Here is a 23,761-nt window from a genome sequence, read left to right as displayed (position 1 = left end):
ATAATTGTGGAGGAATCTTTTTCTAAATATGTTTTTCAGAGAAATGAAGCTTTAGCTAGTAATTGTCAAGTCTGCTCTGCCTAATACACTTGTCCACATGAATTACAATTTGAGGCATCAGTTTGTAAACACTTGAGAACCTTATCCACAGCACTACATTGCTCTGTTATGCTGTCAGTGGATGTTTTGTTGAATATGGATGTGTGGGTAGAAGCTTCATATTTGATGAAAACTTTAGTAGTCTTTTCCTGAATCATGTATATCAATCTTACTCCTCCATTGGTCAGGTTTTCCTTAGAGATAAACTGTCTTTGGAAGAGTTGGGGTTTTTTTTTTAACTAGATGTGTTTCTGCCAGAGTTGTAAGCAGTGTATTGCCATCCTTAGCTTCGGATTTTAGGACAAGATATATTCATTGGTAGCAACTGCCAACCTAAATGTTTATTACTGAGCTTGCTTGCCCCCTTTTATTGCAGAGAAAGAGAAGATTTCTGCATGTTATTCTGTGGTTAAACTGTATGTTGAGGATATCATCATGTAAATCTGAGATTTTGCATGATTAAAGCTTTTTCTACTTTGATGGCTCTTCTTGCAGTACAGAGGAAGTCACCTGCTTCTCTGGGCAACTAATTATATATGCTAGGGTAGACGTAGTTATCAGAGATATCCCTTTGCTTGATTGTGCCTAATTGCTGGAATGATTGCACGGTGCTTAAAGGTTCTGAATGTCGTGGAAGAGCAGGGGTTTTGGGGGCACAGATGTGTACAGTAGCATGTCTGTGAGTAAGTTCATTAAGTAGGTATTCACCTCGTTCTTCAGATGTTCTTCATGCTGCTTCCAGGTAGTTGTTACTGACAGGATAAAAGCTTTTCAGGGCAAGACCAGACAATGTTTTTGAAGCTAATTTTGTTTTAAAATTGGCAGTTACAGGAAGCAAATTTAGGGTACTATGCAGAGGATACACACCGTTAAACAGACAAGAACGTTCTTTTTACCCTTGATTTTGGAACTTTTTTTTTCAGTGGGTGAACTAGTGCTGTTGGATTCCTTAAAACGGTATTGTTTTGTTTCTCAGCTGTGCTGTGTCTGAGAAATTACTGAAAATCTAGTGCTGTTTTACATGGTGAAAATTTGATGTCAGCCAAGTTATGTCAAATTATCCATGAGAAAATTTTATCAGAGCAAAAAGCTGAAGAAAACTATTTTATAGTATAGTAAACAATATTTTGCAGTATAGTATTTTATAGCAGAAAAGAATTAACACTAATAAACAATATTTAGAGTATGCTTTGGTTTTAGGATGAGACTAGTATCTCTTTCCTAACTTAGGGAATTGTAATTGACACATCTGAAGTCATGCGAAGGATTAGGCCAGCTGCGTGTAAACATATACAAGACAAGTGGTTGAATGTGTTCTCAAGGGCGTCATCTTTTTGAAATCTGATCTCCAAGACTGAAATGGCTGTCTTGGTTGCTACTCTGAAACATTATATTCGTGAATCAGACAAGACTGTAGATAGAGGTGAGAGCTTTTGCTGAAGGTCTGTTTTATTTTGAGATCTCTGCAATCTACTCTGATGGGGAAAATTTTTTTTTTTAACCTGGAAACATTTAAAATAAATTTCAGAATGCTTTCTTTACAAAAATCTTTTTTTCTAATACCTTAGCAATATTCTTGTTTATAATGATCTTGTATTTGAAAAACATGTGGGATCTAGGCTCTCTGACCCCACTCTGGTCTGGTTTTTGTAAGTTATAGCTTTGAGCCAGTGTCTTAAGAGTATCTGAACAGCCAACCTTTTAAATACGGGTTTAAACATTTAGGTAAACGTTTAGATTTCAGAAGTGCTCAGCACCTCTTTGCTGAGAGATGTACAGGTTTTCTAAGGGTTGTACACTTTGCAGATGCCTGCGTATTGTGTGCTCTGCAGCAATGGATGTGTGGTGTTTCTGAATACGTAAGCAATTATCCTGTTAAATTATCACTGAATGCAGTGGATTTCAGAGATCTGTATTTTTAAGGCATTCTTTACTTTTTGACTATCACGTTAAAAGGAAGATAATCATGTACCTTTACATGACTAGAAAAAAAATACTTAATTTTTTCAGAAAATACTTTTCTCTGTGTAGAGCACACTGGTCTCCAGAAATTTGCTTTTAATGAAGCTTTTTGAGCTGCCACTTGAATGCTTTTTACAATACTATCTGAGCATCAGTTATGTGAATAACAGCTTGAAATAAACACACACTTACTTTAAAGCATAATGGATCATCCCCTGCTGTTGCGTTAGGGGAAAGGAGTGGGGTATTCAGTAGTATGGATCAACATACTAGAGTGTCCAGCTGGGAGATAAAGCTCCTGTACTAAAATGGGAGTTAGAGCATTTGCATGTGCTTTCTTGGAAGCATGGAGTCCTCGCATTTTAACCCGAGTCATCACATTTTTGGATGTATGCAAATGAATTCAAGATATGAAGCAGGTTGGCTCTAGAATTTTAATACTTGAATGGAAGAGGAATCTTGAAAATACTGATAATTCTTTAACAAAAAATCCTTAATACTGGAACTGCTTAAAACCCCCCACCTCGTTGTGTTAGCTACAAGGTGAATGAAGTTCAAAATGGATTATGAAGTAAGTATAAATAATTCTGTGTGCTTTAAAACGGTGAATAATTTGATGTTTCTACAGGGCTACCAGCAAAGCCTGTTAGAAAAATATTTAAGAGGTATTATTTCCAGCCAGTTAGTAAGTTTGTAAACTCAGGCATCGGTGCCAAGCTGATGGGATACTTTCCGATTCTGCTGAAGAGCGTAGGAAGCCTAGAGCCTCATGTCAGCTGGTGAGCAAAGCACAAAAAAGGCTAACTTAAGTTTGAGGTTAGAGGAACGCTCGCTGTGGCCAGAGCTCAAGGAAGCTCAGACCGCTGTGATGAGTCACAGGCAAACTCTGCCTCAAATGATGTAAACAAAGCTTGATCCTCCTTATTTTGCTCAGTGTTGTTATGACCCTGTTTACACTATTGTGGACTGGATTTCCTAGTGTTTTCATCTCTGTCCTGGTCTCCTGAGCTTGTCTTGTAAAATTCTGTCTGCTACTGCCACCATCAGTCCTTCCAGCTCAGATGCCTTCACTGTATCTGAACTGTCCTGTGCCTTGCATTTCCAGTATGGCTTCAGGATGTTTATGTGGGCACTAGGTTGCCTGTAAGGAGCTCTCAGAGAAGGAGGAAAGACGTACTTCTGTTCAGCGTGTCCAGAGAAGGGCAACAAAGCTGGTGAGGGGTCTGGAGCACAAGTCTTATGAGGAGCGGCTGAGGGAACTGGGGTTGTTCAGTCTGGAGAAGAGGAGGCTGAGGGGAGACCTTATCGCTCTCTACAACTGCCTGAAAGGGGGTTGTGGTGACGAGGGTGTTGGTCTCTTCTCCCAAGTAACCAGCGATAGGACGAGAGGAAATGGCCTCAAGTTGCGCCAGGGGAGGTTTAGATTGGAGATTAGGAAAAATTTCTTCACTGAGAGGGTGGTCAGGCATTGGAACAGGCTGCCCAGGGAGGTGGTGGAGTCGCCATCTCTGGAAGTGTTCAAAAAACGTGTGGATGTCGCGCTTCAGGACATGGTTTAGGGATCATGGTGGCGCTGGATTAATGGTTGGACTTGATGATCTTGAAGGTCCTTTCCAACCTTAGTGATTCTGTGAAATTCATTCAGTACTCTGTTCGTCAGTGATAGCTATGTGAAATTTTAAGAAAGTAGATCTGCTAAGTGTTGAAGAACAAATGAGGACTGTTACATATGCGCATTTGTGGAGGAAGTATGACCAAAAAATTAATAGGATATTTTTGAAACTTGCTGTTATACATAAATGTCGCTGTTTTCCTTTAAAAATTCAAACCAAATCAAACAAAACCCAAATCCAAAAAAACTATATGGTTTTTAGGTAAGTTAAGCCCAGGCAGAGAGAATCGGCAGAAGTGATGGCTGTGAATTAAAGGAAGAAAGAATAGACCAAACCGACACAAATTTAAAGTAAGGCTTATACTGTAATGCATCCTTTATTTTATATTATTATTTTGTTTTTAAAGCTATTTTATGAACACAAAGCTGTTTCTGAAATATGACTTTTAAAGTGTGCAAGCTTTTTAAATTCCAGCTTGTGGAAAGGATTTTAAAGGTAGGTGAGGTGCTTGTAATACATTTAAGGAAAAAAATAATGAATACTGTTCTGATGTGGAATTCTCATGCAGTCAGTTAAGAAACACTGATCTGCAGATGTTTTTTCCATAGAACTTTGCCTATTCCTATGATTACTTTGATTTTTCATTATTTTCTCCTCACAGTGTGTCCATTGCCAGAAACAAAATGTTTGACAAGACTGAGATTTGGTCAACTTTTGGCAGAGATGCCAATTTCTTCTGTACTATTCTTTGGCTTGTTTGGTTCCCCACCCATCCCCCCGCCCCAAGAGTAGAACCTCTCTCAGCTCCCTAGTGCAGGCAAACCCTTTACTTGAATGTTTCAAGGTTAGGAATGACAAAATTTGTAATGCCATTCCTAGAAGAAACTGCTGCTAAATACCTGTACCTGGATGGTTTATTGCAGTTGAACCGGAACTGACTGTATGAGCTATGAAATTGGAGGTGTGTGTATGTGGAGAAAGAGTAATTAATGTTTTCTAAGTATGAAGATTCTTTTAAAATTTTGTAATTTAGACAATCGTTGCTTTGCTACAGTTCAGCAGCACACAAAAAACATTCTTGAGAAATATTCTTACATGCCTTTCTAACCTCTTCCCCTTCCCATCATCTGATTCTTGTTTTTTATCATTTATAATCTTGACCTCTTTGACTACGATATTTGAAAGAAAAAAATGAATTGGTGCTTTATCTTGTCTTAAGCATTGCTGGTTTGTAAATTTAAGTATCTGGCTAATTGCAAATGCAAGGCTGGTTAACTGAACAGTGGTTCTTATGCCCAGCAGATGACGGCAGAGCACGTACTTTCAGTGTAGCATCGCTTGTTAACCTTGTGTGCTATGTAACAGTTTCTGAATGTCCCAGAAGAATGTTCTTTTTTTAATAAATATTGGTAGGTCCTGCTAGAGATAGATTAGCTTGAGATAAAATATCTTTCTGGCAGAAGTTTGCTTTCTTAGTACATCTTGTGTGGAAGATCTTATCTCTACTTCAGCAGGCCAGCGTGGTGGCAGAGTTGGTCTTGCCTCTTTTGTGCCAGCTGTAATAATTTAAAACTACGTAGCAGTGCTTGACTGGCTTGTATATGTGGTAATTAGCTCCACTTCATAGCAGAACACTGACAGAATTCCGGGTCTCACTTTGTCTTAGCTTTGTATTTGTTTTTTGAGGAAAAATACTGTGGACATTAGTTGCCAAACCACTGGACTGGAGTAATGAAGTAAGACTTTGCTTAACGCTACTTTGGGGTTCTGAGAAATTATGCTACCTCATGGCTGCTGGTCTTCAGTCCTGGCTCAGGCACCTGTTGGATTACATCCTCACCTGTAAAAATTTCATTGCTGTAGTCCGATACGTACGTAGGGTTTTCTTAAATGTAAATTAGAAATGTTTCAAAGCTTGCACTTCATTAACTCATTAGTTTGTGTGGCAAGTGAGAAGAGATCCAGCTATGTTAATGCTTCTTTCATTTTTCTCCATTGTAATTTTGCAAAATTACAGAACTATGAAGTATTTCAGGTTGCTTAGGAGGCTTTAATGGTTCTGTTTTAGTCAGTGCTAGTCTTTCTATTAATATTGAAGTGAGATTTCACTGCTCTGGTAAGAGGACGAAGATGTATTACGTACACTACAAATAATACTTTCAATACTTTTTGTTTCAAAGTGAAGTTACATTTTTTTTAAAGAAATAAATAATGCATATACCTCTTATTGTTCTTGTTTTTTCCAGTAGGAAATAGTTTTAGTAGTAACCCTCACAGAACTTACTTCAGGGTTTCCCAGCATGAGTTCTAGATGCAATTGCTAACTTCTGATTTAAAAAAATAGATCATTTGTGAGGGATTTGTCCTAACAAAATAATGTCCAACTACATGAAAGATGTTGTGATTTCTGAGTCCAGGTAAGGAAGCAGGAGAGTTGTGGTTGGACCAGGACATCGTTTTAAACATGACTAGTAAGAGTAGAGAGACTGATGCCATGGCTGGACAAGTCCTTCTATATATTACTGTAATAGAGGTATAAATTATGTCTATTCATACATTCAGTTTACACTGGAAAATGTGTTTACATATGTAGTGTGACAAGCCATGCTTAATGTTTTTGTGCTTTTTCAAATGCTTATGCTCTTGAGGATTTTTTTAGGATATTAACTCTTCCTATGTGAGTTGCAAGTCTGGAGTAGAGCTTGCAGTACAAATGAGATTTCCCGTATTAACAGCTTGCCAAGGTGCTGGCTTTGCATTAAACTGTAGTGGGTCTAATAGCTTTCTGGTAGCAGGGCAAGGATTGAGGGTAGATAGTGCCTACCATTTCAAAGACTGACTGACTCCATTTACAGTTTTAAGATTTTTAAGGAAAATAGGAACCAAGGAGTTTCTGTGGACAGAAGCAGGAGTTGACAAATACCTCGATATATTGCTGAGAAGCAGCATTTTGTGCTGGTGGAACTCATAAGCAACTATTTGGGCTAATTGCCAGTGGAGCTGTGCTTTGCCATTCTCTTCTAACACTGTCTTCTTTTGGTCTCATGATTATGTTCTACATATAGCTTACCATATGGCGGTAGGGCTCCTTTTGCACGATCCAGAGGGGTTTCTGCGTAGCTATGTTGACAGTAATGTGCTCTTGGTGCTGCGGTGCAATGTTGTGCTGTTAAGGGCACACCCTTCAATCATGTTCTAGGTTCTGCTTAAACTGGTGGCAAAAGGAACATGGCTTCGTTACAGTTGCGAGCCTGATTAGTTGTAATAGCAAATTGCCTACTGGAAATGAGGGAAACTACTTTAAGCTGCTGCAAATGTTGTGTAGCCTTATTTTTATAGCCCTAGAGGCAGAATCAGGTCTGTCACTTGCTAGCACAGCAAAGGGAAGATTGTTCTGGGAGTATTGACTCTTTTTTGCCCTCTGCCTCTAGTTGCAAGCAGTTACCAAGACTGACTAACTGCAGAATGTCCAAATTTACTATTCAGGCAAAATGAGTCATGACAGAAAATGATCTCGTGCTTCTGGACTTTGTCATGCTCTCTCCCTTTCATTCTGAAATACTCTGGATTTGTGTCTGGCTGTTTTTTAGACAAGGATATCAAGAAATTTAAATGGAAGTTTGTTACTGCTTTCATAGAGGATCAGGCTGCAATTTCCAAACGTAAAGCTCTGCACGTTGGCTGACCTTATGTACTAGAAAGACTTAAGTGCTGTTTGTTTTTATGCTGCGCTTTTACAAAAGCCTAAGATGGTATTAATGTGATGTAAAGTGGATCAGGTGGCACGTATGTGCCTTGTAGAAGTTACGAAACAATTTCTTTTACTATTGGAGCAAACGCACTAAAAGGAGCTAAGAAATGTCGAGGAGACTGTTCATGTTGAGAAAGAAATTGGTATGGGGAGCTTGAAAGCTTCATGTTCTGTAAGATATGTTTGCTGTATGCTCACCACTTTCTAGGGCTTCCCAAGAACCTTGGTTCCTCCTTCATAACCAAACATGGTGAACAATTTGAACTGACTTTGGGCTTGTAAATAAAACTGCTGATAGGGAATTTTCAGGTTGTTATAGGGACAATTTTTCAAGCTTTTCAGCAGCTTGAAAGTAGAAGATTTTTTTTTTAGTGATTATGGATTCAGAGATTTAGTCTATTCATGACAAAATCAGAGGTGGAAAGCAGGGTACATGTGTTAAGTGAGATTCTTTTTAAATGTTAAGAGGATGGATGAAGTGGTACTGCTGCAGAACCTGAATCCGTTTTAACTTCTGGGACAAAAAAAATAGAGGTATGCAGGTCATGGCTACAGGTATGTCTTACTTTCTGTTTGAGATGGAGAAAAAAAAAATTATCTTGGGTCTATCCAGATGATGTTTTGAGTAGGTGAGCGATGACTGGTCGACAGTGGGACTGTGCTAACCTGCTTAACTTGCACATATCCCAGGAGATCTCATCTTTGATGTGCTGAAGAAGCACTAGTTTTGCTAATATGTTTACTAACATAATTATCTAACATATTATGTTAGTGTGGTGTAAACATAATGCTGGCTCCTTCAAAGAAAACTCAGTGTCTTTTTTAATTTCTTCATACCTGATATTTGTAAGAGCTGTCTGACTGCGAACTAGCTAAGCATTCTGAATCCTTAAAGATGTTGTGTCAGCATGTGGTATTCAGTGACTCAAGAGGCTGACTATTATGGCTGATGCAGGGAGGAAAAAAGGTAAGGTTTATTTTAAATAAAATGAAAAAGCTTGTGTTTGTCTTCAGAATTTGACATTATCTTTATAATCTTCCATGAGAGTGTTTAATAGTTGTAATAAAGTAGGAGAAATTCTGGTAGGAAGGCAATGAAGAAATGGGCATTGTATTTAACTGGCAAGGGGTTTACTGAAGCACTTCTGAGAATAGGTGTGGTTTTTATTTTTTCCTTTCAGTTGATGCTGATGAGATAAAACGACTAGGAAAGAGATTTAAGAAGCTTGATTTGGACAATTCTGGTTCTTTGAGCGTGGAAGAGTTCATGTCTTTACCTGAATTGCAACAGAACCCATTAGTACAGCGAGTAATAGATATATTTGACACAGACGGAAATGGAGAAGTGGACTTCAAAGGTAAGGCACAGTGCGTTGTGACAGGTGGTGGCATTTTGTCAGAGTTCTTCGAGCTTTGGAATTCAAACTTTGCTTCAGCTGAGAAAGGAGGAGTGAGGAAACTTGTTAATCAAAAATAAGGTGCTAATTCCTAATGAAACTGAATACCAGTAAAACTAGTTTCTCTGGCGCATTAGGGTAATGCACTCCTGAATGCCTGAATGAAATGCTTAAAAGAGCAGATTGTTTTGTAATAGCTTTCCAGGCCATACTGACTTAGGAACTCGTTAAGTATCTCTTAAAGTACACTAATTCAGACTCTTAATTGTTATGCTATCTGAAGTATATTTTTAGGCTAAAGAGACTATGAAAAAAGTGGGGTAGTCTGTATAAGTTGTGTGTCTGTGCATAAGTTGTATTTATCCAAATGCTGTTATGAGATCTCTTTTGGAGTGTTTTGAAAACAGTTATCTAAATTTCTAAATTGTGAAAGTGGTCCAGATTTTTATGTTGATACTTCCTTTACAGGATTCTTTTTATGATCTTAGGGAGACAATTCAAGTAATTACTCAAAAATTTTAAACCTTTTAAAGATTCATGATTAAAAGGGCCAGCAGGTTAAAAATCTTCAGTACTAGTTTGTTAGAACAGTCACTGACCCTTAGAGGTGATAATGTCTGTAGCTTATGTTCAAGGTAATACTTACTACCTCTTATTGCTCATAACTCGAAAAGGTTAATCAGTTTTTCTTGAGATTTTTTGGAAAAAGTTATTAAATTATTGACAGGCTGACAGTTTAAAGAAAAAGTTAACACACAAAAGCTGCTGGCCTTTACAAAACCCTTTAAATTTCTGTAGGGAGAACTACAGCGTAACTGGAATGTTGAGTTTGAGACTTTCGTGGTATCAATTGCCAAAGCACTAGATGTTGCATGTAACTGTCCAAAATTCCCTGGTGAAAAATAGGGAGTGAGGAAAGATGGTGGTATATTGTATGTGACATTGAGTGGTGACTAATATAATTTCCAAGAGCTGTTCCTGTTGGGTGGGAACAGGAAGTTGTCAAAATCAGTTTTTCATAGTAAAATGATGCTGCTGCCGCTAAGCGGCAATGAATTCTATTGTTGTCTGGCCAAGTTCGATTCCTTTAATTTCTTTATTTCTGTCTTGGAGGGAAGCACAAAGGAAAGGTTTTAAACTGAAAGAGGGTAGGTTTAGGTTGGGCATGAGGAAGAAAATTTTTATGATGTGAGTGATGAGGCATTGGAACAGGTTGCCCAGAGAAGTCATGGATGCCCCATTGCTGGAAGTGTTCAAGGTCAGGTTGGACGGGGCTTTGAGCAACCTGGTCTAGTGAAAGATGTCCCTGCCCATGACAGAGGGTTGGACTAGATGATCTTTGAAGGTCCCTTCCAACCCAAACCATTTTGTGGTTCTATGAAAAGGAAAATTACTGGTCTGAGGAAACTTGCATTCTTTTTCTGAAAGACCTAAACATTTTAAAATTGATCTTTAAGCATAATGCTGTTAAAAATAATCATGTTATCAGTCAAGCATTTGGTTAATAAATCATATAGGATTTCTTGATTTAATTGCACAAAACTTGTTGAAATGGTAGTAGGCCTTTCAACCTATATTGCTATACCTCCGTATTGTCTCTATACCGTAGTTTGCAGCTTGCAGTTTTGCACTTGTCACTTCTACCACACAAAGCTCTAGGAAGCCTAGTTATAGGATCTCATCCAGAAACACTACTTGCCAGGGTTTTATTTTTTTGGCAACTCAAGAGTTTGCTCATGGGATGACTACTTCATTGTTAGTCAGTGTGTAAATTTTCTTTTAACCCTATTTCTTACAGAAAAGTTTTGGGTTTGGTTTTTTTTTTTAGGAATTTATTTTAGAGCATTTTTCAGTTTGATGTAATTCTTGCTTTAAGTTGAGAAAGCAATCTTGAGAGGAGCTGTACAATTAGAATCCCCTGGATTAGCTGGGGAGTAGCTTTAGTAGAGATCTTGAAGTTTGATATCAGATTCTGGTGAAAGTCTAGTTCAGAATTAAATACTGGAGTGAACAAGTCTGTTCAGTGAGCACGGTATTGGATTTGAAGTACTTACCATTAAAGAACATCAAAGCATCAAAGTATGTGGATGCTCAAGTGTCACAAGGTAGAAAACATTTTAAAGTTTTAGGGTAATTTAGATTCTTTTTACAATTTCTAAAAATCTCTTAATGTTGGTTTATTAATAAAATACACTTTTTTCTAAATGTTTTTCTTGTATTCTTTAGAATTTATAGAAGGAGTCTCCCAGTTCAGTGTCAAAGGAGATAAGGAACAGAAGTTGAGGTGTAAGTATTTTGATTTCTTTTTTCTTAACAAAATTTTTTTGATCCTTAAAAATATACTTTTGTCAGTTAACATTGAGAAATCAGTAAATTCAGATTCTTTGAAGAAGTGGGAAATCATGAAGGTAGCTTGTAAGCTTTTGCACATATTGTCATTTGTGCAAAGAATTTGCCAGCACACTTTTCTGCAGAGAATGTTTGAGGAGGTTGGCTTCTGAATTTCTTCAGTTGTTTCCCATTAAAAAAAAAAATCATTTAAGAATACTTGCTACACAGTTTTGTGAACTAATGTGCATGGCTTTATGGTAGCATAAAAATAATATTAAATTTTTCCTACTACCGTAGAACAGCAGTAAATTCTTGTTTGAGAACTGCATCTTGGGAAGACAACATGGCCCAAGCTTTTGGAGTGGGGCGGGGGATAGGTTCAGTCACGCATGTGGCTTTCAATAACTAAGAAATAGGTTTAGGAAAGAAATCTGCTGCGCTGAAATGGTTAAAAATAAATTCAGTCTTAATGCCAAATTGCTTGTAGCAAAGTAACCAGGTGGAATTTTGATTCATGTGTGTTTTCTGCTTGCAAATGAACCCCTGCCTGGGTATTTCACTTGCGGTGGTGAAGATTTTTCCAGTTCAGTGTGTATGGAATTCTTTTACTGCTGGTGCTAAAACAATCATGATTGACATTTCTATAGTGAGTTTTTTCTTTTAAATTCAATAGTAGCACCATTCATTGTGTTGTTTCTGATGCTTCCTGTTTTTCAGAATGAAATGGAAAGCTGTTAGAAATCTCACTTGAAATGCAGTATTTTTCTCAGTTTGTGCAGGATTGTGTCATCACTTATTGTTAATGCAAAGCACATGAATGTATATTGCTCTTTTCTGACTGCATTTGTTACTGCAAGTTTTACACATATACATATATATTTTACCTCTGCAGTTGCTTTCCGCATTTACGATATGGACAAAGATGGTTATATCTCAAATGGAGAGCTCTTCCAGGTGCTGAAGATGATGGTTGGGAACAATCTCAAAGACACTCAGTTACAGCAAATTGTAGATAAAACCATAATTAATGCAGATAAGGATGGTGACGGAAGAATATCCTTTGAAGAATTCTGTGCTGTAAGTAACCCCTAAAGAGAACTTTGATAATTTGGAATTTAAAAAAGGAGGAAAAATGGTGAACAGTATAAAGAGTAAGGTTATAAAAGAAGAGTGTTTTTTGTGATCTGGCAACAGTCACCCTGTGACACAGCTTTATTATAGATGGTATTGTCATCTTGTGGCTTCCAATAGAGCAATGTGTCTTACGGCATATGAGCAAGTCATGAATTCGTACCTTCAGGATGCAGACTCTCCCATTGACCCTAGCATGCCTGAGGATTGCTTTTTATAAAGTAATTTCTATGTCATTTTATGACGTAGTAAACACAAGACCAGTCCTAATTATTTTTGTATGTAGATGAAAACGCTAGCCTGATGTGAAGATGTATATTGGATTCCAGTCTCCACGCTGGTAGAAAACAGCAGCTTTGAAGATGAGTTGCAGGAGACTGGCTTGTTGTAGGAGGCTGGTTTTCGTTATTTTCAACAGTTTAATTTGATTAAAAAAGAAGCAGCACTTTCAGTTGTTCTAAATGTCTCTAGCTGCTTAATAGAATACACTGAGTGAAAAAAAACTAAGCATGGTTGGGCAGGCATGTACAGTCTGCTGAGGAGGAGGGAAATGCTTCAAAGGACCTGACAGCAGTAAAACCAGCATAGGTCATAGCAGATGCCTCTTTCAAAAAGTGTCACTGTCAGGGGTGGTGTGTGAAGGAGAGGCGTGTGTTCCACAGACAAGACCTTTAGGTTAATCTCCTGATCTCTAAACTAGGTGTCTACTCCAAATCACCCTTCAGAAAGGTTTATCTTCACAGGGTGTGGAGAGAGCCTGGGGAGATAATCACCGGCTACAGAACAAGGGGATTTTAGAAAGGCCAGGGTAGCCGGATTTGTGTCAGTTACAGGGAGAGTAACCCCTCAAGTGCTGCTCCTAAAAAGGCAGAGACAGTTGAAAGGCACATTTTAAAAACTGTTGGGGCATTACTGAGCAGAATGCTTGAATGTAGTGCTGGAGACTTGAAATGGTTGATTTTCAGCCATGTCATATATTTGTTTAATTAGTTGACAGCAAGTTTTAAATTACTTCTCTCTTAAAAAATAAAAAACCCAAAACTAAATGACACATTGAAACTTGAACATATGAAAACCTCAATCATGAATGTTTACAGGTTAGTTTTAAATAGTGTGTTCATGAACACGCTGCTGTGTAGCGCACTTTGAGTCGATAGGTACTCAGGCATTGCTTTTGTTTCCTTCTCGTTGAATTTATAACTTGAGGTCAAACATAACTTGTTCATACTCATGATCAATGCAAATTCTAAAAAAAAAAAAAAAAAAACAAACCCGAAAAAAATTGCTCTCCTCCAAACTATTAAAGCAAAAAGGTATGATTATCTGCATATTTTTTTGGTAGAGTTCAGTTATTTTTGTGGCATCATGTGAAAACACTTGGTCATCTGCAAAGAACTCGGAATGAGTTGTAGCCTGCAAACACCTAGATTTGTGAAATACCAGTTTATTTCTTGCACTAGGCTATTGTCTTCTGGTCATCCATTGAATAGGATGTTGCCTTTTCTTCTGTCCTTCTGCCCAGACTTCCTGTCTTGTCCTACTGTTTGGTTTTCCTCTGTTTCTTTTAGTTTCTTCAGTTTTTGTTGACCTCCGACAAGTCCCCTTTCACTCTTGTTCTTGCATTTTACCTTTGAATTTTGTGCTGTCTATATACAAAAATACTTTTTTGGTTGTGGCATTTGGCCATCGCGCTTGGCCTTTGAATTTTGTTTCCGCATTATAAAAAGTTCCCCTGCCATTGCACTTTTCCTTTTCCTTTCTCTGTGCATGAACCGTACACCTTTGAACACTGGTGCGTGCTGCTTTGTCAGAAATCCTGCTGCCTTTCCTAAGGCCCCTCGCTTCTCGCGTGAAGGTGCGCAGTTTTGCAGAGTTTTAGAAGTAAAGTTAGCGCTTCATTTAACATGCAGAAACATAATACAAAGTTGGAATAAGATATGGAAAGCCAAAATGGTGTAACTTATACTGGTTTTTTTCAGGCCCTTGAGTGTGTAAATTGTAGTAACACAATTCCTTGGGTAATAGATAATTCATTCGTGTATCTCGCAGTACTTGTGAAATGTAAATTAGTTTGGAGAGGCCAGGCAGGTACTGTAATTACGATTGACCCGAGTGCATTTTCTGAATGAAGTGTGTAATTTGTATCTTACTAACTTTCAATTTTCATGTGTTTATGAACACTTTTCTCCCAGGTTGTAGGAGGCCTAGATATCCACAAAAAGATGGTCGTAGACGTGTGACTCTGTAGGGCACCACCCAACACTTTTGCTTTCTTCTCCATCTCTGAAGATCTGCTCAAGACGTCCAGCAATGCTCTCTGTGTATTTAAATGGAAGTATTTTTCTCTGTGAAGCCACATTTTCCAACATGAGCCTCATGAAGCCAACTAAGTGTTATTGAACTTTTATTCTCTCAATAACTCAGTGTAGCACTTTAAAGTCTGAAGGACAGCAAAGATGGAAAGAGCATATCAGTGTGGTGGAGAAAGGGAAGGGGTTGGCTTTTAATTTATTTTTCTTCATCTTTTATAACAAGGAAATATCTATCTATATATATATATATGTGTGTGTGTATTTATATATAGATATATATGTAGCTTTCTATATGTAGTAGCTAGGTGGGCTTTAATTTAATATACTTGATTCAGAAACAAAACTAGAGTACAAAGTGCCAAGCAGAATATTAACAGTTCAATATATGGATATATGTCCTTACTTTTATTTCACACAGTTTTATATATATAGTAGAAGAATGTAAAATTTTAACTGGGTGTTAGGTCAATGCTTTTCCTTTTCCTGTGACTGTTCAGATGTTTCTATATATTGACTGGCTGACAAAGCATTGCTTCTTATTAATTCACCTTAATTACATTTTTTTGTAACACAGGAGACTAAGTTTATTTATACCTGTTAATATATTACCAGGGACTGTGTCTCTTTGCTAAATAACTTAGTACAGTTCTACTTAATATGAGAATATAGTTTAATGCTACTGCCAAGAACTAGCCCTCGTGTGCATATAGTAACTGCCGAATGCTTTGATGGCCGCTGGATTTCGTCACCTAGGAATGCAGAGCAGTTACAGCTCTCCTGAAGTTAAGGCAAATCTGCTGTTCTGGATTCATTTTAGATACAGCTGCTCAAGGTGTTAGGTGCATTCATGGCTTTCCCTTGTGCTTAGCTTAATGAAACTAGGATCGATGCCGGATTCCCATCTTAACTTTGCTGATACAGTACTTAGATTATAAAATGTTCTTGCCATTTATATTCTGTTGTTTCAACCATGATAGTTTCCCCTCTGCATTTAAAGAATACTACAGGTAGCATAAATAACTGGTAATATTTTATATATATATATATGTATATAGGATTCATACAGGGGGAAAATCTTGTTAACCTACGCCACAGAGGAGGAAAACTTCACACTATCTAAATTTATACCTCTTGCGGTTCTCCAGTCCTTTGCCTGGAGAATTTTTTTCTTTTCTAGATTTGTCCATATCATAATTTGTAACAGACGGTAACTTGATATATTTGTGTGATATAAAAGTAGCGAGCCATGTTTTACAACTTTATATCATCCCTTCCCTTTTCTGCAATGGTACTATTGGCTGGAAGAAAAATACTTGCTAGATTTTTTTTTTAGGACAGTACATCTTTCCTGTATAGTAGTTTTTCTATTAAAAAAATCATTTTATAATCAGCAGTGGAAAGTGCAGGTTGTCTGAACCTACTTCAGTTGAGCACCTGTCTGCCATAGCTGTTCCTTCAACTGAGTGCTGCACGTCATGGGCTCTGTCTGCGAGAGAGAAATCCAGGTGCTTGGTGTCCTTGCATGACATGAAGTTTTGCATGTAGATCAATTTGAAATGTTCCTCTTGTTTACATAATTTGCATAATGTAAAAGATAATGTTGCCAAACTTTGGTAAATGTTAATGTTCAAAACAAATCTCCACTACATGTAACTTTTCTTCCTCTGGATCAGTACGTGGCTTATAATCCCAGCCAGTGGTTGCATCTGTTCCAGTGTCAACTGCCATGTGCTCTGCTTCAAGGGGGAACTAGTCTTTTGTGAATTTTTTGTACATAAGTATTTGTTACAAACATTTTAGCAAATGCTTTTGATTTCTCTTACTTGCTTGTGCATATCTTGGCTGGCATAGAAATTAGTGCTAATGTTATTTCCTTAGGGGGTTTGGAAGGGGAGGGATGAGGTTTTAGTTTTGTTTTTTTTTTTAGTTTGTGTGGGGAAAAATGATTTATATTGAATGTTTAGTTTTTCCTCTGCATGCTACATCATATGTTGTGGGAACTATAAGAACCTTCATACTATATGAATACAAAAATAAAATATTTGAACCTTGGCTGGGGTGCTTCAGTACTTACCTAGACCTTTCCCATTCAACTTGAAGCAGCTTTGCATCCTGCTCTAAAGAAAAGACAACTTGCTGTTCACAGGTTTTTTGTCCCCTCTTCTATTATAGATTTACTAAAATACTGTACAGGCTGCAGACACTCCTGAATACTGCCAGGCTTCATTTCAGTGTTTCAATACCACTTAGGTTATTTTTTTTTGTTAAAGGTACATCTGGTTCACTTTGTTAAATGTCCAAATTAGATAAAATACCTTAAATCCTACTACATTCAGAATGATTGTGCCAAGTAGGTTATTTTAAAAAACAAAACAAAAAACCTGAACCTTAATGTAGGTGGGGAATGAAAGGCAGTTTCTTTCTCCAGGAGCAGCCTGAGAGCTCTGTGGGTGCTAGCAGTCCTCCCTGTAGCAGGTGTGTCCCTTTGCAGAAGCTGTTCGCTGTTGCTTTGTGCTGCAGCTGCTTGGGCTGCCTGTGTGCTGCCCTGGCCCTTTCTGCTGCTTTTGGTCGGTACCAGCATGCACCTGCTTTAGGGTAAAGATTAAGACTGCTTTTGTGTCCTTGCCTCACTCTCCCCTTATCTTTCAAGCTAATTGAGATAAGTGACATAACCAACCAACAGAAAATGTGCTAACCAGGTAGGTTGTGTGGCTTTACCTTGAGGTGCTCAAAATGGGCATGCTCTCACTGACTGCCCAGAGCTGTACATTTGGGTAACTCACGTCCTTAAATCTCATGGCAACCAAAGGCTTGAATGAATTTGGCTGTAACAGCCATCTTGTATTAGAAAGTGCTGCACTGGAAACTTAGCCGTTGAGAGAAATGCATACTCAATTTGCTAGTGAAGATTTTGATAATCTCATTTCAGTTTTTTGTTCACAAACCTAAACTGAATTCTTTTGCCGGAGACTTAGTAACAAGATAGCTGGCAGGGGCAGGAGAAAAGGGGCCCCCATTTAAGTCAAATTGGGACTGTGGCAGGGCTGTGTCATCTCTCCCCTACTCTGCTGCATGCATGTAGCAGTTTAAGGAGGAGACACAGCTCCTGGCAGTTGTTTGTGCTCTGGTACCCTGGCAAGTATTTAACCTGGTGGCTCTTTGGCAAGTATTTAACCTAGTGGCTCTTTGCCTCCCTCAGCTGCCCTTGCAGATCACTTGTGAGAGAATAAAAAAAAAAAGCTCTATATAGGCACAGATTCTAGGATTAAGTTCAAAGTAGACTGTTTACCTCTGTTGTCTTAGCATTTTTGTGTGATGGACTGTCCCAGCAGCAGTAAGGGCTTGTTGGGCAGCCTGACATGGAACTCTCCATTCCAGGTGACTCTTCCTTTTTCCAGAAAGACACTGATCCATGATGAGAGTTATGAACATTTAACTAGGCTGATTCCTTGAGGCTCAAACTCAAAGGCTTTCTGAAGTCCTCACCGCCATCTCTTAACACTTTGATGTTCATAAAGTCAATAGCGAAGCATGTTTAAATAAAATCAGGTACCCATACCTCTGATAGACGCAACCAATTTAAAATAACTTTTAATGACTATAGAGGGATATTATATCTGTTCAAATTGGCATGTCTGAATTAAGAAATCAGACTGCACAAAACAGTTCCTGTTTTCTTCTGGGCTTCCACATCAAGCAGAAGACCAAGTGCTTCTGTAGCTCTAGGCCTCTCATGCATACAGAAACCACCTTTCCCAGTCCTTAGTGGTGCCACCATAACTGCAGCTCAGAATCTTTCAGCTGCTCTGCTGGCCACTGCCCTAATATTGCCGTAAACTTTTGATGGAGGGCTTCCTGCAGAAGAAAGCACAAATTCAGTCAACAATGTGTGTTGCAGAAACAGATATTTTGCTCTAATGCTTATGTCTCTCTTGGAGTGGAGAGCAAGCCCAGGGTCAAGGTTAGCCACCCTGTCAGTTACCATGAGCACAGGGTTACGCTGCTGTCAGCCTGGGTTGACCCCTTCAGCTTTCTGGTCCTCAACAGCATGTTCAAAACAGCACTGCTCCCCAAGACTGAGTAAGCCCCTCAGGGAATGCTGCAGCTAAATCAAAAAGCTGAAAGCCTTCCTTCTGTACCACGGAAGGGTTTTGGAGCCAGAAACCAAGCCCTGGGGTCCCTGCTGCTTCTCCAAATGCAGATGTGGACACGCCAGGGAAGAAGGTAAGACCCACAGAAAGCAGCTTCTCAGACTGCAAGACCTATTTATATATAATGGAGAAGATTAGGTAACAGAACTTACCTAAAATTAGATTGCAAATGGCTGTTCGTGCCATTTTAATATTCTGAAAAGATCCCAAAATATGAATTTTCCTGTAACAAGCAAAGTAGCATTAGTTAGTGGAAAAAAATACCTCTCTGATTATACAGTTAATAGAGCATCTAAGTTGGAGGTGAGAGATGAACATGAAATTTCAGAGAGTGTACTCGTTCCTCTTCCACAGTGGTAAATAAAAAAACCCAAACACTCAAAATCAGAAAACCTATGACATAGAACCTGTGCTCTTCTAAATCCTTTCTAGAATAGATTTGCAGCTTTGGGAGGAAAACGTTGTTGCAGGTTAGTGGGTTCAACTCTGATTATTCACAAGGAAGAATTCTTACGCTGTGTAGAATCACTCAATTGTAGGTGTGCTGGTGACATTGTCATCATTCTCAAAAGGTCACAAATGCTCAAATTGTTAGCATTCATGAATGCTAACTGTTAAATGATTTGTCTTACTACTGCCCTACCAACAGTTTCAAAAAGTGCATGTTATCTTTGTTCCTGGAAGAGGACGTGTGTTAGTTTAGGGATTGCACTCTGTCTAGAAGAAAGGAAGTCAATACTTACGCGTCAGCGAGAACGATTCGTGTCCTGGTTACGTTTTCTATAGTGAATTTTGTTTTTCCCCCTTTCCCTGCTATTCTCCCTATTGCTCTTGACAGATGATCTCCTTTCAAAGGTTTGACTAAAACGAGAACAACGCACTCAGTAAAACAGCATTTTTTGATGTGTAGTTCTGTACTGCTTCCTTTGTTCCAACAACTCACTTTTAAGTAATACAAAAGCAACTTTACTATAATTGAAATATATATGTATCTATTCACCTACATGACTAGAAGTGAAAGTCAGTAACGTTCCGTGGTATGTGACCGCAAGGCCTCTGGCAGCAGAGAGAGATTCTCCTACGGAACTGCGGTGGAAGGCATTCCCCCTGCTACTGAGCAATTAAGATTGAGGAAAGAAATGGAGCCAAAGTGTGCACAGTTAATGCCAGCAGAAATGAAATGCGTCGGATTCAGGTGCTGCTCTAAACAGGACACTGAGGAGTACCAGTAATACATGAAATAATAAATGTTTCTGCTGCCTGCTTCCCACTCCTTGCTGTCAGGATAGCAGTGGGAACAAAGCCCATTCTGGTTGAAAAATCTAATGGATGTATTCCCCAGAACACTCTGTGTCCCTTTTAAGTTTAAAACAATTTACATTATGACAAGAAAAATCAAATCACTCTGACAAAGTGACATTCATTCTTCAAAGAGTAAGGTTGGGGGAGTTTTGTTGGGACATCTTACAAAAATGACACCCTTTCAAATAATTCTGTGGAACAGCACGAAGGCTTCCCTGATCCCCGAGGAGAAGTGACACAAGTGGAACAGGGGGGAAGAAACAAACAAATGTACTTGCAGACAGTACGTACAGCTGCTTAGTTACCACAGAAGAAACTACTTACCATCTGTAACCTCAAAGGATTCTAGAAAAAGGTCATCTAATCTGATGAGGGCAAGAGCGTCCTGAAATATTAAGAGATTTGTTATGAATGTTACAGTACCTCAGCAGCAAGTTGGTATTTTTTTTATACATATAAACAGATGACAGCAGTAGTATTTCTCCACTTAACATCTCAAAAAATAGTCAGCTAAAGTTACAGTGACTATTTTTTCAACAGCAATCTGAATTTTTACTTCTGGGCAGAGAACCTACCCATGCTTAAGATGTCCCCACATTCACCCCAGACCCACCTACACTACTGCAGTCAGTACAAGTCTGGGGCAACAAGCAGCCTGTACGGTGCTGCAACAAGTGGTTTGGTCTTCCGTGAAGTTTCAGCATTGAATAGACTGATAGTTATTGATTTGGACTAAAGTAAAATAAACGGAGCACCTCACATCCAGACTGTCACTTCATGCTTGCCTCTCACAGCTAAACATGTCCTCCATTTCATAATATTAATTATGTTGCAACTTTTTCTTTTTATTCTGCATTAGCTTAAGAAATGAGACTTCCACTCCAGTCACAACTTCAAACAAATTATGTCTAGAAAACCACCTAAAGATTTTTATTTCTTCTTACTGTAATATACAGAGAGGCCAAAGATTTCATGCAAGCAAATTCAAGCAATCTCACAATCGGGCTGCTGGGAGACTCACCTCTACTTGAAACCCAAGTATAAATGCTTTCACAAAATCAGCTGCTTTCGTTAGAGCACTGAGATCCTTTGTCTCTTGACAAGTCTGCAAGACAAGAAGTTATGTTTGCAGATTAAGACCATGCAAGCAGGATCACGATTTGAAAAATCTGAGACACACACTCTAACCATAAAAAAAGCCCCATTCAGGTAACGCTCCTTTATCATGTTTTACTGAAAGACCCAAATAACACTCTTTGTGCTTAATGTTAACCCTCAATAAGAACACATCAACTGCCACAGCCCGTGTTTGGAGGGGAGGGAAAAGAGAAACTGCTGAAAATCCGCACACCCAGTGACCAAGGAGATCCCTTTTTACGAAAAATCAAAACAAAACCAACCAAAACCCCAAACTAAACTGCAATGCAGAACAGCAGGAAAAAAAAAACCACAACCACACAGAGAGAAGGTGATGGCAGGAGACAATTTGAGAAGGGAAAGTTTTTCTAATGACAGTTTTCTAAAGATATTACAGCAGGTGATTAGAAACCCAGACAGGTTCAATAAAACATAAGGGACAAGACAAAGATTAACAAGGTATTAGGAGCAGGAACAAATCACTCTGACAAAGCTGCAAATGTGGGAGTGTTTTATGTTTTTTCTGTCCCCCAGCAGAGGTGACAGGATTGGGGGGGGGGGGGGGGCGCACAGTTTTTTGGCTCATGTTCTAAGCCTGGGACAAAGCATTCCTCTGCTGCCAGCGGAAAGGACTGTGCGCATCTGCGCTTACAGACCCCAACAGGGACAACTTAGAATTGAGCAGTCTTTGAAGCTGGAAGAAAGCCGGAAATAATAATTAAGGAAGATACTTATGTTAATGTCTGGAACACATAAAAGCTATTCTGAAATGTAATTTACAGCTTCAATGCCATGTCAAAGAAATAACAAATTAATTTCAAAGCTTTCAATTCTTTTACACTCATGATAGATACGGGCAAAACTAATCAGCTTGATCAAGAACAAAACCACCTTGCTTTTCAAGCAGACACTGTTTCACATCAGAAAGCGGTGTTGAAATCCCAAGTTTTTGACCTGCACTATTAGTCAGTGGAACTGCAAGAGTCTCTGCTCTTCCCTGCTTTTTTCTTCATGTTATTTCTAGGAAGCGTAAATAAGGCATAGTTTCTGTCACCTTTCATCTAGCTGCTGCCATCGAATTTGTGCTAAGATTTCAAGGTTAGGGAGCAAAATTACTGCTGGTGTCTATTATTTTCGCATTAGAAGATCTCGTACATCAACACTGCTCATACAGTAAGCTGTATGTCAAAGGCATAGCGTGGGCTTTGGATACACCCTTAAAAACAGCTAGCCTGAGTATCCCTGAGAAGGAACAAGAATGAAGAATGAGCAGCTACAAGATTTACAGTTGTATATTGGTGTCTGTACCCAAAGCTATTTCAGTGCAATCCATTAAAGAAAAATCACAAGCTATTAAACTACAGGCCTTTATCTTCTGTCACAAACAGAAGATATCAGATACCTTTATTTCTTAAATATTAGATACCGTGCCCCCCCCTCCCCCGCAAGACACCATTAGCTCAAAATTGCCACGTAAGTACCGAGTAGCCTTAAAGAGCTAGAAAACACTGTATTCCAAAGCCATGTCTAACACAGAGGCTAAGCTTCTTCCTTAGTTCTCGAGTACATAATTTTCTCCTATAAAAACGGAGACACACTCCCTTCCAGAAGGAATTAACACTTTTAAATTTTGCTTACATTAACCAATTGCTTCTAAGGAATAATTGACAAATTTTGTTTTGCTCCCCAGTGAGGGCTTTCCCGGGAGGTGAAACGAGGCAGTTTTCCTAAGCGTTCTGTGGGATTTAGACTGCTTCCCTAGTCTTTAGCAGGCGGGGCAAGACCAGCTAGGTGGAGAGGCACTGCGCGTCGGCAATCAGCTGGGGAAGCAGGAAAAGGAGCGCTCTTTACCTTGATTTCAACGTTTCTCGTTTTCAAGTTAAACCTGATTTGAAGCTGCAAGTGCTCCACGATAGGCGTGAATATCTTCATCCAGTTCTCTTTTAACGGGGTGTACCTGTTGGCCGGCACGGGAACCTTCCTCATTTCGCCTTTTCCCACCTGGCGGGGGAGAGGGGGTCGTTAAGCCGGGGGAGGCCGAAAGCCGGGCACCGTTCCCGCAGCCAGAGGGCTGCTCAACCTCCCGGGCTTCCCCGGAGCGGCAGCCCCAGCCGAGCAGGCCCAGGGCACTCGGTTTACTCCCGGCACCGCGGCCCGGCCGGTATTGCCTCGCCCGGCGCCCCACGTACCCCGAGCGCCTCGGCGGCCACCGGCGGGAAGGCTGGCCTCTTGCTGGGCCGCGGCTCCGCCGTATCCATGGCGGCCCCCGTCAGCGCCTCCTCCCCGCCCGCGGCCGCCCGCCGCTTCCGCCGGCTCCGCTTGGACAAGACGCTGGTGAAGCCGCCCTCGCCCGCCGCCGCCGCCGCCTCTGCCTCCATGGCGGCAGACGGGGAAAGCCGTTACAGGGCCTCGCGCGGAAGGAGCGGGACGACAGCTGGAGCGCGTGCCCACGTGCCCCTACAGCGTGCCGCCGGAAGGGGCCTCACGGCCCACTTCCTGCTCCGGGCCGTCCGCTTCCTGCGCTGCCCGCGGCGGTGCCGGAGCGCGGCCGTCAGGCGGCGGAGCGGGCACCCCG

General features: G+C 39.7%; 2 protein-coding genes across 2 annotated transcripts in view; one reads left to right on the top strand and one right to left on the bottom strand.

The window, feature by feature from the left end:
- PPP3R1 (protein phosphatase 3 regulatory subunit B, alpha) overlaps window positions 1-14,524 on the top strand; it is a gene marked incomplete at both ends in the record, with an annotated part of 38,700 nt that extends 24,176 nt beyond the window's left edge. Inside the window, 4 exons of the mRNA XM_081998626.1 lie at window positions 8,607-8,783; window positions 11,049-11,108; window positions 12,046-12,230; window positions 14,477-14,524. Coding sequence (XP_081854752.1) covers window positions 8,607-8,783; window positions 11,049-11,108; window positions 12,046-12,230; window positions 14,477-14,524 — 470 coding nt within the window. The remainder of the gene's footprint in view (window positions 1-8,606; window positions 8,784-11,048; window positions 11,109-12,045; window positions 12,231-14,476) is intronic.
- Window positions 14,525-18,383: 3,859 nt separating this feature from the next.
- Window positions 18,384-23,564, bottom strand: PNO1 (partner of NOB1 homolog; the record flags this gene model as incomplete). Its single annotated transcript, XM_081997524.1, has 7 exons — window positions 18,384-18,451; window positions 18,900-18,970; window positions 19,491-19,608; window positions 20,374-20,434; window positions 21,071-21,154; window positions 23,038-23,187; window positions 23,376-23,564. The coding sequence occupies 7 exons, from the start codon at window positions 23,562-23,564 to the stop codon at window positions 18,384-18,386; spliced, it is 741 nt and encodes a 246-aa protein (XP_081853650.1).
- Window positions 23,565-23,761: the final 197 nt, after the last annotated feature.

This window comes from Phaethon aethereus (assembly GCF_964289735.1).
Source record: "Phaethon aethereus genome assembly, chromosome: 3".
Taxonomy (NCBI): Eukaryota; Metazoa; Chordata; class Aves; order Phaethontiformes; family Phaethontidae; genus Phaethon; species Phaethon aethereus.
Note: the sequence above shows the minus strand (reverse complement) of the source record. Positions and strands in the feature narration are given on the sequence as shown.